Below are 13,973 nucleotides of genomic sequence, written 5' to 3' on the forward strand. Positions count from 1 at the left end.
CTTTACAAAGCCTGTGGTTTCTACATGGGGACTTCCACCTACAAACTCTCTGCACATCATGCAGTAAACAAAGTGCTGAACACAGACTCTAAAGGCTCAGAAGAAAGTGCTGCTTTTTCAGTTGCAAAGGAGCAGCAGCAAACTTGTGCGATTGCTTTATAAATTAGAGTTGTAGCAGGTTTTGACTTGAAAATAAATTATTGAGAGCTGAAAGAGCTTCCCAATGGCAACTTGTTTACCTCCAGTTTGTAAATTCTCCCTTCAAACAAGTGGATTAACAGACAAACAGGTATTTTAGTACTCGGGCCTTCATCAAAGTGTATTTTCCTCGATAGAGACTATTTAAGTATTTCTACAAGAGTTCTATCCCCTAAAATAATGAACATTTTAAGACAGCTGTCAACAGTTCTTTTTAAGGGGTTCTACACCATGCATATTCTTTCTAATATCTACATATTCAAATGTGATATCAAAGTCTAAATTCTAGTACACATACGCATACACACATAATGAGCTATGCTTGCAAAAATACTCATCCCTCGGTGACTTGTAATAGAGCTAGTTTGGGAATGCCTGTCAGTCACCAAAGTGTGATGATGATGCACTAACAATTGCAGAAAGTCTTCCTTGTTCCATGAGCTGACTAACAAGATGACTGGACAATACTACACTTCTCAAAACTTAGTTCAAAACAGGATGCTGCTTTGACTGCGCTGAAAATTATTCTTCTTATCCATAGCACCTGTCCACTCCCAGAAATACATCTGCAAGCATCATTCCTTAGCAAGCTGCTACCTAGGCCAATTTTCGTTTACACACCCTAAAGTCTAAATCCTCAACTGCCTAAATTCTGCTAGTGGCGATTGCTGTAAGATCTGGAGTAGAAAACCTTGGGAAACTGAGCTTGCAGATTTCCACCAGAAACCCAGGACTCCTGTCTCCACAGTCAGCTGGGATGGAGATACTAAAATAACTTTAAATCTTCCCGGAAACCCATGGGCTCTGCCTGCAATCAGATGCTGAAAGTGCTGCATCCCTATAAACTCTTTCCTTTTCTGCCTTTCAGCCCACGCTGCTTTGATTCACCAGTCCAACTGGATGATGCTTTCTGTATAGCAGCTGACTGATGGCATTTCCATACATTCTGAAAAGAAGAAAATACCAGTGACCTTAGTAAACTCGAAGACTAAGGCACTTAAATGTTTCCAGCAGTCTAGCCATTATAGTTTTGATTTGTTCCTTGGCTAAAGTGACCACCTCTTACTGACTTCTGTTTATCTGCAGTTCAGTGATAAAGTTCCCTTAATTCCCCACTGAATTGAAATATTTAGGGCAATGCCACAGCTGTGTTTATTCTCACACTCCACCACAGTTATGTAAATACTGCATATGGAGCTGTTTCTGATAAAGCCCATACCAACCCAAAGGAATTATATGTTAGCTCTAGATGACTGCCAAGATGTGCGGCATCTCTCCAGCTTGGCAATGCATATGAATGATATCACATTTTCTCAGAGATCATTTGGCAAACCTTATAATAAAAGAGTAATTTTCTCTCTCCTTCTCAAAGACCCTCAGTGAGCTGTTTCCAGCATCCCTTTCTCCACCCGCAGAACATGGGGGTGACACAAAACCCAGTGCTTCCAAATGCTGTAACCTGGCTTGTTAAGAGGAAAACTCCCTTCCTCTCTTCATCAGATTTTCTACTTCACAGAGGATCAGAAGAAGCTGAAAGCAAATGTTTGGTAGACCAAACTCATTCTGCATTTGATAAAGCTTCTTTCTGTGGGAGTGTTCATTATCTAAGAAATACCTTTTATCAAAACTCTTGAAAGTACTTCTGCCACCAGCATTGGCTCAGAACCAAATCAGGAACTGAGTTACACTTCATGACTCTTCCTGGGTCAGATTATGTATTCAGTGACTGATTAAAGTGTGGAGTAAATCCCTTGAAGTTAATGATAAGCTGGAGCCAGAGTTATTCAAGTCCATCACACTACTTTGATTTTGCACTGGCACAGAGAGGAACAAAACAGTCTGTCACTGACTTTGCAAACTTAAAGATGAATCAAAGGCCAAACTGTTCACTCTGTCTCCTCCATCACTGTCTGCACATGAAACCACAGTAAATAATTTTGGTTTTTTCTGAGTGTACAAACATAGGAGCCTTCCCAAGAAAAGGGGGGATTTAGAAGAACACAACTTATTTATATTTTAAAAGTTGTGGGTTTTGCTATAAAATAAACTTTAAAAACCTGTTAAGGTTCTTTTGAATTCTACATGCAGCATCAGGAGATGAACCAGGAACAGAACACATTAAAATTAAACAATGGAAACTTTGGGCTTAGTCTGCAAGGAAAATATTCCAGAGAGAGACTGTTAGGTTTGCAATGAATTCCCCAGCATATTCTCTGAAGAAGCATCTTCATTTGATGAACCTAAATGGAGGTGAAAGCAATTTTACCAAGCAAGCACTACTTGGTAATCAAGTGGAATTTTTCTATGTGAAAGGCTCTTGGCCCCCTTGCTGTCAGAAGGGTATTTGCTGTATTAACAGTTACTTGGTGACTTTCAGCTTACAGTGCTAAAAACGATGTAAAAACTTTCCTGGGAGCTGGACTAGACTGATGTCCAACCAGAGGGTGTATATATCACTAATGAGCTGTCACAGTTGATTTCATTTCTATTTGCCACCAGCTGGGCTTTAATACAAGGCATATCAGAGGAGTTGTGCCATATGCAAGTAAAGAAAGGATTTGCTTCTGCAATGGACTCATACCACTGCATGCAGATGCTGCCCAATCTGCAGAGACATCACACACTGCCTTCTCCACCCAGAGCAACCACAAAAGTAATTGAATAGTTTTAAAATGTATATGGATATTAAGGAGCAGGACTCTTACACCACAGTGCCCAAAAGACCTCTTATATTTTACTCTATTGTTTTTTTCTTTTATATTCTGGTTGTAATTGTACTGAATATTGGCAATCCAGGAATATAGAGTTCAGCCAACCTCACAGCAGATTCAACATGAAACAATGGCAAAAGTGCTGTTTCAAGGAGGAGTTGGGGTCAATTATTTGGAAAAAAGCCCCCACAAACAGCATTATTTGATAGAGATGTCAGGAATTTGATTTAACTTTAGAAGATGTTGAAATTTTAAGAACAGAAGATGTGATTGGTACATTCAATACACTGACCAGCGCTCCCTGAAGCAGCTGTTTTCCCTGAAGCCAAACTCAAAGCAGCAGCAGCAAAGCAAACCTTCTGCAGCTGGAATTGCATCTGGGCTTGGCAAAGAGCATGGAACTGCAGCTGGCAACAGTGGTAAATGACCCCTTCAAACTGAGAAAGGGTGGAGGGTGTCATGCTGCTGCATAAGTAAGAGATCATGGGTTTGGAGATGAATTAGATGTCTTCTGAGAAGGAACGCCATTCTTGCTGTTAGGAAGTGCTGTAATAGGACCCAGGGGAAAGAAGAGGATGTGGTCCACAAACATGGGTGAAAACTGATATGGAAACAGGGAAAATTAGCAGGGCTGCTGACAGATCAACTCTGTTTTGTGGATGGGCTGTCACAGAAGAAAGCCTTGCTGGAAGAGAGAAATGGCAGGTCCACCTTATCTAGCAGGGTATGTCTCAATGTCTCATTATGTTACAGATCTACTTTCTGACTTCCATGATCAAGAATCCCAGGGATCACTGATTACTTGCCAAGTGAAGCACAAGCAAAGCCAGACAAGCATGACTAAAGAGGCACAAAATTCCTTCTGGATCAATTACTGGCCTCTGAGGGCTGCAGGAAGAGGCCCCACCTGGGAGCCAGTGTCCCAGAGATACTGCCAGCTTCTTTGGGGACAGTGTGCATGGGTCACCTCCTGACACTTTCACAACTGGCAGTAGACCCATCTTCCCACTGAACAGACACAGAGACTGATGGAAAAGCTGTATGTAAGTGATGAGAAGTAGAAACTTCAGCAAAACTCTTACTACAGTAAAACAGGAATTTCCATCAGCAGAAACACAGGAGAGAGCAAGCTAGAAGTGAACAGAGGGTATGGAAATAGCAAAGTATTCACACACAGCCTAAGCACTAAGGACCAGCCTCAGCATCTACCAACACTGAGCTGGGGCACCTCTGATGGCAGCCCACCACCAGGGCTCCACTGTGATTGTCATTTGCTGCCATTCCTGTGAGTACACGAGGTGCAAGAGAGAGCAGCTTTAATCCACCAGCTGGAAATGCTGCTCCTTAATTAATGGCAGATCGGGCCAGATCAGAGCTGTGAGACTGAAATCCAGTTTGCAGATGGGCTGGTAGGCCAGGGAAAGCCCAGCACTGAGCACAGGACAACAGCCAGGCAGGAAAAAGAGCTTTGAATTTGTCACTTTTTCTAAGCCATAACACAAAGACTGTGGGAACTGGGACCATAGCAGGAAACAAACCCTTGCACATCAACTTTCTTTCTTTGGGACATCTCAGGGGTCCTTAAGCTGCTCATCAACATTATTTAGAAGCAGCTTGGGTGTCAGCACTTACATACCTTTACATATAGATGCACATAAAAACATGATTACCTATTTGTTCTCCTCTTCCCTGCTGCACTCCCATTGCTCTTCCTTTCCCTTTATTCTGTGACACATTTATTGGAGCATCTCTCTTTCTCCATCTTATCAGAGCTTTGTTATTTTTTTTTTCCTTTTTTACAAAAGTGTTTGTTAAGTTAAGTCTGCTGCAGTCTTCACTCTCTGGGTTTGTTACTCTTCCTTGCTGGTTGGCTTCTTCTTTAATCACTCTTTCTTAATTTGTGCTCCTCTCTTCCCTCCATCCATTTCTCAAGGCAGTTGCTTTTTTTCTGTTTCCCTTCACCTGATTACTTTCCAGTTCCTTTGTTCTTTTTTCCATTTCTCATCTCAACCCTCTACAGCTGAAGGCGATTGGAAAAATCAAAATTCTTTGACTTTTTCAAAATTCCCCTAACTGAAGCAATGACTGAAAAAAAAAACCAAAAAGCAACACAAAAACCCAGCAGCATATGGTTTTTTTTCCATTATTTAAACATTTTCACAGGAAATAGACTTTGATTAAAAGTCTTGTTAATCAAATATCCAGCTGAAAGGTTTCTTCCAGCCTTAGTTACTGCCACCTCCTCATCACTCACATCCTTCCTCACCTCCCAACTCACAGTGACACATTTTATCCCTGTCGGGTCATCTTCAGCCCAGCTCACACATACACACAGATATCCATAAAGTTTTATTTATAGTCACATATATGCACACATGCACAGACACTGCTTCTGAGTTACACATGCAAGAGGTTTACCCATTGCTATTTGATTTATACTGGAGATGGGAAGGACACCAGCAGCTCACCTGCATGGCCCAGAAGGATGGGAAAGGAGAAAGCCCCATGCCATTACACCAGGAGAAAAGATTCATCTTTTGTTTTTCCCAAAGAAAATGAGACATGCCTAGTGCCAAATTCATCAGGACTTGCAGAGATTGAAGTTCAGTCACAACCTGCTGTAACAATCCAGCTCTACACTGGTATCTCAAGCATCCTGCAGGAAAATTCAGGGGTTTCCACTGTGTCCCCAGATCCTGGTGCATCTCCCAGTAAAGCAGCTCTCAAACCATTGTCCAGAGCAGTCTTTAGGACATTAGAAACCTATTTTAAGACGATTTAACAGAACAATAATTAAATCATGAAAAAAAGAAAAAGTAATGAGGTTCACCTCAGTTTTGTGATTTGTCTCAAAAAGGCAAAACTGCTCATCTTTGTGGGAGGGATAGTCCTACAGAAGTGTCTGATCTCAGTGGCATTTCAAGAAAGAGGAGAAAAAACTGAGGCTAACAAAAAAATTGGTATGACCCAGACTAAAACTGTTTGCCTTGTGGGGAGTTTACAAATGATAGAAAACAACATAATGAAAAACACATTTAAAATCACTGTTTCTGCCCAGAGGCTTCAGAGCTGCAGCCCTACAGGTTTAGAAAACTGCTCCTTATCAAGATAGATGACTGCAGCTTACAAAATGCATCAGCAATTACAGAGCTGCCCAAAAAGCAGATGATGTAGATGACAGAAAACTGTCAGACAACAAATTTTAGAACCATTAATTATGAAATCAGTTAATGAATTATTAATTGTAGCAGTTAATGACTTGCGCCCAAAACACTGTTATGAGAGAAAAAATGCAACGTTACAGGTTCCTCCTGTGACAACCCTAGCCCTGAATGCACTGACCCTGGCTACTGAGAAGGTTCCCCAGCCATGCAATGTATCGAGGAGGAAGAGGAGGCCTTGCCCATGACCCATCCCACAACTCCACTCTGTTGCCCATACCCCAAATTCTTCCCTCTCCTACCCTCAGAGTACTGAAGGGGATTCAGCCAATGCTTTTTTAGCTAAATTACCTAAGTTCTCTCAGCTTGAAAGAGGCAACAGTAGATAAACCTCAGGTGCTGCCTACTTGTTCATCCCTTCCCATAAAGAGCAGATTTATTTTGTAAGCAGATTAGCAGTTACAGAACAGGAACACAAGAGACACCCAGCTTCACACAAAAGCTGGATTTGGATTCATTACAGTAAAATAGTTGGAAGCTGAGGTTAAAAACACATTTTCATCATGACTTTAAATTCACAGCCTTTTGTAGGCAAGGCTGTAACAGACCAAGCACACTGTGATAGCACAACAGAGTGATTTAAGGATGAGGGGAGAGTCAACCAGAGTTTCACCCTGATTATTGTCACTTTTGTTCTTTTCTGGATTTGAATTATACTCTTTCAAGTTGCTTTACTTTAATGTTGGATTGTTGATATAGTAATCTAAGGAGATAACAAACACAGCCCACCAGGGAAAAAACCAAATGCTAACAAAAATTCTTTATATAAATCAGACTGACTCAACCATGCTCAATGACTTCTTCAAAGGACTTATTGATATTCATACAGTACAACATGTCTGTACCAATAATGATAATTAACTGCTATGTGCCTTTCATCCAAGGATCTCAAGCTGTAGCTCACAACAACACTATGAATTAAGTATGGTCTCTGCATTTCACAGAGGTTCTACAGCCAGAGAGCAGCTCAATAACAACACAAAGGAGCAAAGCACAAATTCCTTGAGATGTGGAGGGTGACTTTTAATACTGGTAATGCACCCACTCAATATCTTTATCTATGCTCTATCCCCATGCAGATGTAACTTCTTTGTCTTTCCTTGCGTACCTACAACACAAAGTTAACAGAAAAAAGGCTCCAGTTTCCTAAACCAGAGCCCAATCCAGATAAATCTGTACTGTGCACTGGGGAAAAAAAAAATCCCACCTCCCCAGGAAGCCCCACAGAGCTGCAGATGTCCATCCAGGAGTGACACAGCTGCACTGTGCCAGCAGTGCCAGCACAGTGGTGGGAATGGGCCACCACCTCCTTACTCCTTGGTGCAGGGCTCAGCCTTTGCCCAGTGCCTAACCCCATCTGGGCTTGCTGCTGCCAGTGTCATTGATAGGCTCAGTGCTGTCAAACCACCTCCTAAGAGGCAGAAAACATGAAAAGTGTGACCTGTGCTCTCCAAGAGTGGCTGTAACTCATCCTGGTTCTCTGGTCACTCTGTGGCAGAGCCTGCCCTCTGTGAGCCCCAGACACAAGTGACTCAGGGAAACCATTCCCCCAAGAGCAGAGAAAAACCCCAGGCTGCAAAGGTGCACCCCTAGGCCACACTGCTCTTGGAGGAGAATCAGCATCTGCTCTGCACACCGGGGCCTGCTGCTACCTGGCAGAAAGGCATGGTCCTGTTCTCTAAACAGGAGAGAGGGGGCATGAGCCAGACCATGTTTTCATCAACGAGATACCCAGAACCTTCTCTACTGCCTCCCTATCCCCTCAGTTCCCCTCATGTTATATAAGCAGGAACTTGAAGAGGTACAGGAGCTGCTTGGTCTTTCATTCCCTCACCTACTTCAAGATGTTTGTCTTTTTATTGCATTTTTACAATCTGCTTACGCCTTATATTTGTTGTGAGCATTCATGACTCAAGTTTTTTGATGGAAGGACTTGTTTCTACTATGTCATATTAAATCTGTTTGAAATTCAGTTTTTTTCTTAAAAAAGCTTCAACTTTTGTTTTCATGTCTTACTGTACCAAAAGTAAATACATGCAAATTCACTAGAGTTTGTTTTTATATTTAAGATTTTGTAATGCCATTTTAGAATCACACTGCTATTTCATGCTGCATAAGTTACTTATACACCAACTACAGTTCAAAATGTTAAACCTCACTAACACTATTACTGTGCATTACTGACATTGCTGTTATTAAATAATGTAAGAAGAAATTATTATTTAAAAATGTGTGCAAAATAAAGTTTGGGGAGCAATGGCTTTGCAACAGATTTTGTGAATACTTCATTCAGTGAATTGGTATTTCCCAATGCAGAAAAAAAGAAATCAAACAAACAAAAACACCTCAAAGTAATGAAGCTGATTTAATCTATTGCTGCCTTTTGAGTAAATAGGTCTCAGTCTGTCCTGTTCTGCACCTCCTTGATGTCTTGGGAAGCTCAGGTCACTGTGCAGAGTCCAGAATGAATGGATACCAGGCAGTTCTTCCGCCACCTTGTAGTGGGTTGACCCTGAATTCCAGGCACCCACCAAAGTTACTCCATCACTGCCCTCCACTAGTGGACAGGGGACAGAAAATATAACAGGTTCCTAAACTGAGATAAGGACCAGGAGCAATCACTCACCAAATACCATCACAGACAAAACAGGCTCCAGCTTCAGGAAATTAATTGAATGCCTTACTTACAAAATCAGAGCAGGATACTGAGAAGTAAAATAAATTTTAAAAACACCCCCTACCCCCTTCCTTCCCAGGCTCTACCTACTCCCCTCCAATGGCACAGGCAGACAGGGAGTGAGGGTTACAAAGTTCATCACAGGTTGTTTCTGTTGTTGCTGCTTAAGGAGAAGAGTCCTTCCCCTGCTCCAGTGTGGGGTTCCTCTCATGCAGTTCTTCATGAACTTCTCCAATGTGAGTCCATCCCGTGGGCTGTAGATCTTCATGAACTGCTCCAGTGTGCCTCCCTTTCCAGAGGATGCAGTCCTTCAGAAACATCCTGCATGGATCTCCCATGGAGTCACAAGTCCTGCCACCAAACCTGCTCCAGCCTGGGCTCATTTCTGCACAGGTCCCTGCCAGGAACTTGCTTCAGCACAGATTTCCCACACAATCACAGACTATTTTGGGCATCCACCTCCTCCAGCATGGGCTCCTCCATGGGCTGCAGGTGGATCTCTGCATCCCTGTGATCCCCCATGGGCTTCAGGTGGATCTTTGCATCCCTGTGATCCCCCATGGGCTGCAGGTGGATCTCTGCATCCCTGTGATCCTCCATGGGCTGCAGGTGGATCTCTGCATCCCTGTGATCCCCCATGGGCTGCAGGTGGATCTCTGCATCCCTGTGATCCCCCGTGGGCTGCAGGTGGATCTCTGCATCCCTGTGATCCCCCGTGGGCTGCAGGTGGATCTCTGCATCCCTGTGATCCCCCATGGGCTGCAGGGGCACAGCTGCCTCACCATGGGCTGCACCAGGGGCTGCAGGGGAATCTCTGCTGCAGAACCTGCAGCACCTCCTGTCCTCCTTCCTCACTGACCTTGGGGACTGCAGGGCTTTCCTCTCACATATTCTCACTCCAATCTCATCTGGCCACAATTACATCTGCAAAGTAACTTGCTTATTTTCCTTTTTAAATATGTTATCACAGAGGTGTTACTACGATTCCCGACTGGCTCAGCTTTGACCAGCAGTGGGTCCATCTTGGAGCTGGCTGGCATTGGCACTGTAGGACACAGAGGAAGTTTCTGACAGCTTCTCACAGAAGCCACCTCTGTAGTTCCTCTCTGCTACCAGAACCTAGCCATGCAAACCCAGCACACACCTGTAGAATGTAAGTGCTCAATTTTATCTTCTGATTGTAACTAGTCCAATCCTGAAACTGACAGTGATAGGGGAAGTTCACTGCTGGGAATCTCAGTCCATTTTTCCTAGCTTCCAGACCAAAGCAAACCCTTCCCATCAGAGGTCCAAGTTCTGCCAATGAACAACTCAGTCATTAAGGCTGGACCCTACTGAAGTTCCTGGAGAAGACCACATTGCTCTGGACTCCTGACACTGGAAGAACATGAAGTGTACACACCAAGTGCTGACAGGATCAGACCCACACCTCCTGGGTTTGGCTGAAAGATGTGCAAGCAGGATTTTAGGGTGACTTCAAGAGCAGATGAGAAATTCTTTTCCATCCACATGGCATTATCTCATTTCTCCAGGGAATGTCGAGGCTCCTCTGTTGTGTACAGAAGTATCTTTGTATTATATCCCAAGATTTTAAAAGCACCAGCAGAAAAAAATTCACCTGAGAGACCTTTTTTTTTCTCCTGTTCCTTAATATCATCACCAGAAATTGATGAAAAGCTTTCTACACTGCAGCAAGATTTTCTGCTTATTGGCATTATTAGCCATGGTTATTTCCTCATGTTCCTTTATTGGGAGGGGATGCTCCTCAGTGAGGCCTGACATTAACCTTTACTGCTACCACCAAAAAGGTCACTTATCAGTGAAAACACAGCAAACAACTGATTTAAGTAGCAATTATTTTAACCAGCTTCTTCCAGCCTAAAATATAACAAGCCCTGCACCTAGAGAAGAATGCCATAGATGCTCTCGACATCTTTTCTCCTGTTGCCATGTTTTTATTATTAAAAAAATCCCACACACTAATTTTGGTATTGGTTTGTATTAAGGATCTTCTCCTTAGTATCTTACAGCTTTTTTTATCAGGTAACAGAAAATATCTCCTCCAGAATGAACCCACAGGCAGATTAGGTGAAGGAGACATCTGAAAACTGCTGGCTCTAAAAGCATCAGACATCACTTCTGCCCCAAAATAACAAGTTCACCAAACCATCTGAGAGTAGACACAGACTTTAGAATCTCTGAACTGGGGTCAGTCTTCCACAAGAAGAAAAAAGTCCTATGCAGGGCTACCAGCTCTAATGGGAAAAGCAATACTCCTCCATGCCCATTAAATCCACATTTCACTGCAGCTTTCAAAGAGCTGGAGATAATTCAGTGCCAACAAGCAAGTATTTCCTTTTGGGTCCCTTAACATAGGTATCTTCTCATGCTGGACGTCAAGTCAGTTCATCCTGGTCTCAGAAGGCTGCTGACATTATCCCCAGCCTGGCACTGAAGAAATCAGTGCAGTGGAAAACTCAGGCTTTCCATGCTCACACTTGCTCTTAAATGAAAATTAGCCCAGTTATATTCCAAAGGAGCCCTTTAATGGCCAACACATGCTCTGGCATCCTGCCAGCAGAGCTCTCTTAAAGCCATCCAGCAAAGTGACACCATCAGTTGCAAAATCTATCTGTGTCAGGTCACTGGGTTATGAAACAGAAGTGTTGTAAGCATGTAAGGACATGGCTTAGGCTCTGCTGTGAGTGAAGACAAAATTATTTTTCTGGAATCAGATTACTATCTTGGAAGGCATTCCAGTCAGAAAGGGTCACTGCATTGTAACAGCATTAATACTGGGAAATATGAGTTCCAGTGTTCAGAACTGTTAAAAACCACTGCAACCAGTAAAGATGCTAATCCATGGGGTGCTACTACGACACAGCAGCTAGCACGATGGTGAGGTACTGCATGCTTGGATGGAAAAATCCATCTTAGACTGCACTGTGCTGGACTACAGTAAAAATCAGAAGTCACTCTTTCCACAGGAAATGACAGCAACACAAAATGAAAACCATGATAACAAGCAATATGACTCTCCCACACATTACTTCCTAGTAACACTGAAGAAAACACACACATGTAGCATACTTCAAAAAAGTCAGCTCCATTGCAGAGGTATCATGGGCAAAGAGTGTGTGTCCCTCTGAGCCAGTCCTGGCTCTCAAACCAACTGAGGGCCAGGAGAGTGACAGAAGGTGAAAACTACAATAAAATCAAAAAAGAAAGGGGGAAAAAATATGAGGAAATACAGTCAATGCAGGGAAAGTATCATTACATTGTACTGATTCAAAAAATGCAAGCTGTATGAGTATTTTAAAAATACACACCATGGCAGAGAGAAAGACAAACTCTCAGACATGTGATACAGCTGTCAAACCTTAAGCTATAGAGACATAGATGGAAAAAAAAAGTGGCCAGTATCAATAAACATCTTGATCTTAACTGAGAAGGACTGCTAGGGTTATTTCTGGTTTACAACTGCACTCCTGCAGCAGTTACACTGACTATGGCGGCAACCGCTACGTGAGATGGAGAGCCAAGGCAAAGTAAAGCTATACTGAGCAATAAAGCATGGAGGGGAAAATTAAAAGGTCAGACAAATATAAAAAGGAAAGACGGAAAACTATACAGATACTAATAAAGTTTCTGAATTGCAGTGCAAGAGATTACAGAGAAACCCATCTCTCCAAAGCCACTTTCTTCTCTCCCCACTTCTCCTTATCCTTCTCTGCAAATGAGAATGTAACTTTTGTTTATGCCTGTATGTAAATGCTGAGAATCAAAGGCATTACACCAGCTTCTGAGCACTGCAGCAAAATGAAAAGGCCATTATTTGGATGGAGAATTAGTCTGTATCACTGACTTGACTGCTCCCTTTTTTATTAGCAGCTGTTAGAGAAGGGATCAGGGAGTGTGCTGGTGCAGTGCAGCTGTTCTACATATGTTATAAATAAGAGTTGGTAAAACCTCATCCTATTTTTAACATTAAGGAAAAAAACAAGTCACAAAAACTCTCCATTAATGCCTTTTAAGTGGAACTTTTCTCCTCTTCTTGACTTTAATGTCCAGAACTGAATACTCAAACCAGACCATTCTTAAAACAATATTCATTTAAAAAAGGAAAGAAAATGCAATTTAGTGGAATCAGATTTAGCCAGCCTGGAGGATGCAACCAATTAATGTGTACAGTGTCTTTTCCTTCAAAAGCAGACACTTAATCATGATGAAAACAACCCCCTGAGATTTGGCATCGAAGTTGCTCTAGCATAACCCAAAAGCTGAGCCACACCTCATGTGGCTCAGACAGCAGCACCCACCCTTCCCACACAGTGCTGGCTCCCCTTACTGGGTCGCTGCGTGTGGCCAGAGCCCCGCTCCTGCCCACCAACCCCACTGTGAAAAACAACAACAACCATTCAACGTGAAAGTGAAATCCCAACGCCAGGCAAATCCCCACTCACCTGTTCTCGGGGTCTGACACCGTCAGGTTGCGTGTCACGTAGCACATCTTGAGGGGAATTGTCTTCCTGTCCCTGTGGATGGAGAGCGAAAGCTGCGACGTCGGGTCGGCGGGGGCGCAGCCCAGGCGCGGCGATTCGGGCGGAGGCGTCTCCCACCCGATCTCCGACACGGGGGAGCCCTTCTTCACATAGGGGGTTGCTTCTCTCATGTATTTCACTATGGAAGAGAGAAAAAGAGATGGAAAACAATAAATAAATAAATGAATATTCTGGAGTTGCATGCCCATGTGAGTTCTCTAGACTGGTGTTAACCCTCAATGCTGTCCATTAATTCTGCCCACCAAGCACCCCACCAAGCATCCCATCATGAGAAGCTGTGCAAATACAGAAGATGAAGTTGTGCCTGCTGCCAGTGTCAGTATGGTGCTATGAGTAAAATGAGGGAGAAGAACAGAACAGGCAAAATAAGAACATACAGCGAAGTGTAGCGCCAAGAGAGCCATCCCACCTTTCTGTGACAGTGGGTATGCAACAGTTGCTTCACACAGAAGCCATGAGCTGTCTGAAGTACAGGGATGTTTAAAGAAAGACATTCAACCAAGTGACAGTGAACCTATTATTCCCCTATCTAAAATGTTCCAGCAATACTTCCAGTGATTCCAACTCACATCTTGCTTCTGGTTCACACTCGACAGTGTCCCAC

At 43.1% G+C, this 13,973-nt stretch overlaps 1 protein-coding gene across 1 annotated transcript in view; it reads right to left on the minus strand.

Annotated features, from left to right (window-relative positions):
• The window catches only part of SNTB1 (syntrophin beta 1), a 111,906-nt gene that overhangs the window by 44,306 nt on the left and 53,627 nt on the right, over nt 1–13,973 (minus strand). Inside the window, exon 2 of the mRNA XM_064395753.1 lies at nt 13,271–13,487. Within this exon, the coding sequence (XP_064251823.1) occupies nt 13,271–13,487 (217 nt within the window). The remainder of the gene's footprint in view (nt 1–13,270; nt 13,488–13,973) is intronic.

The sequence above is a fragment of the Passer domesticus genome, chromosome 1 (genome assembly GCF_036417665.1).
Source record: "Passer domesticus isolate bPasDom1 chromosome 1, bPasDom1.hap1, whole genome shotgun sequence".
In the NCBI taxonomy this organism is placed as follows: Eukaryota; Metazoa; Chordata; class Aves; order Passeriformes; family Passeridae; genus Passer; species Passer domesticus.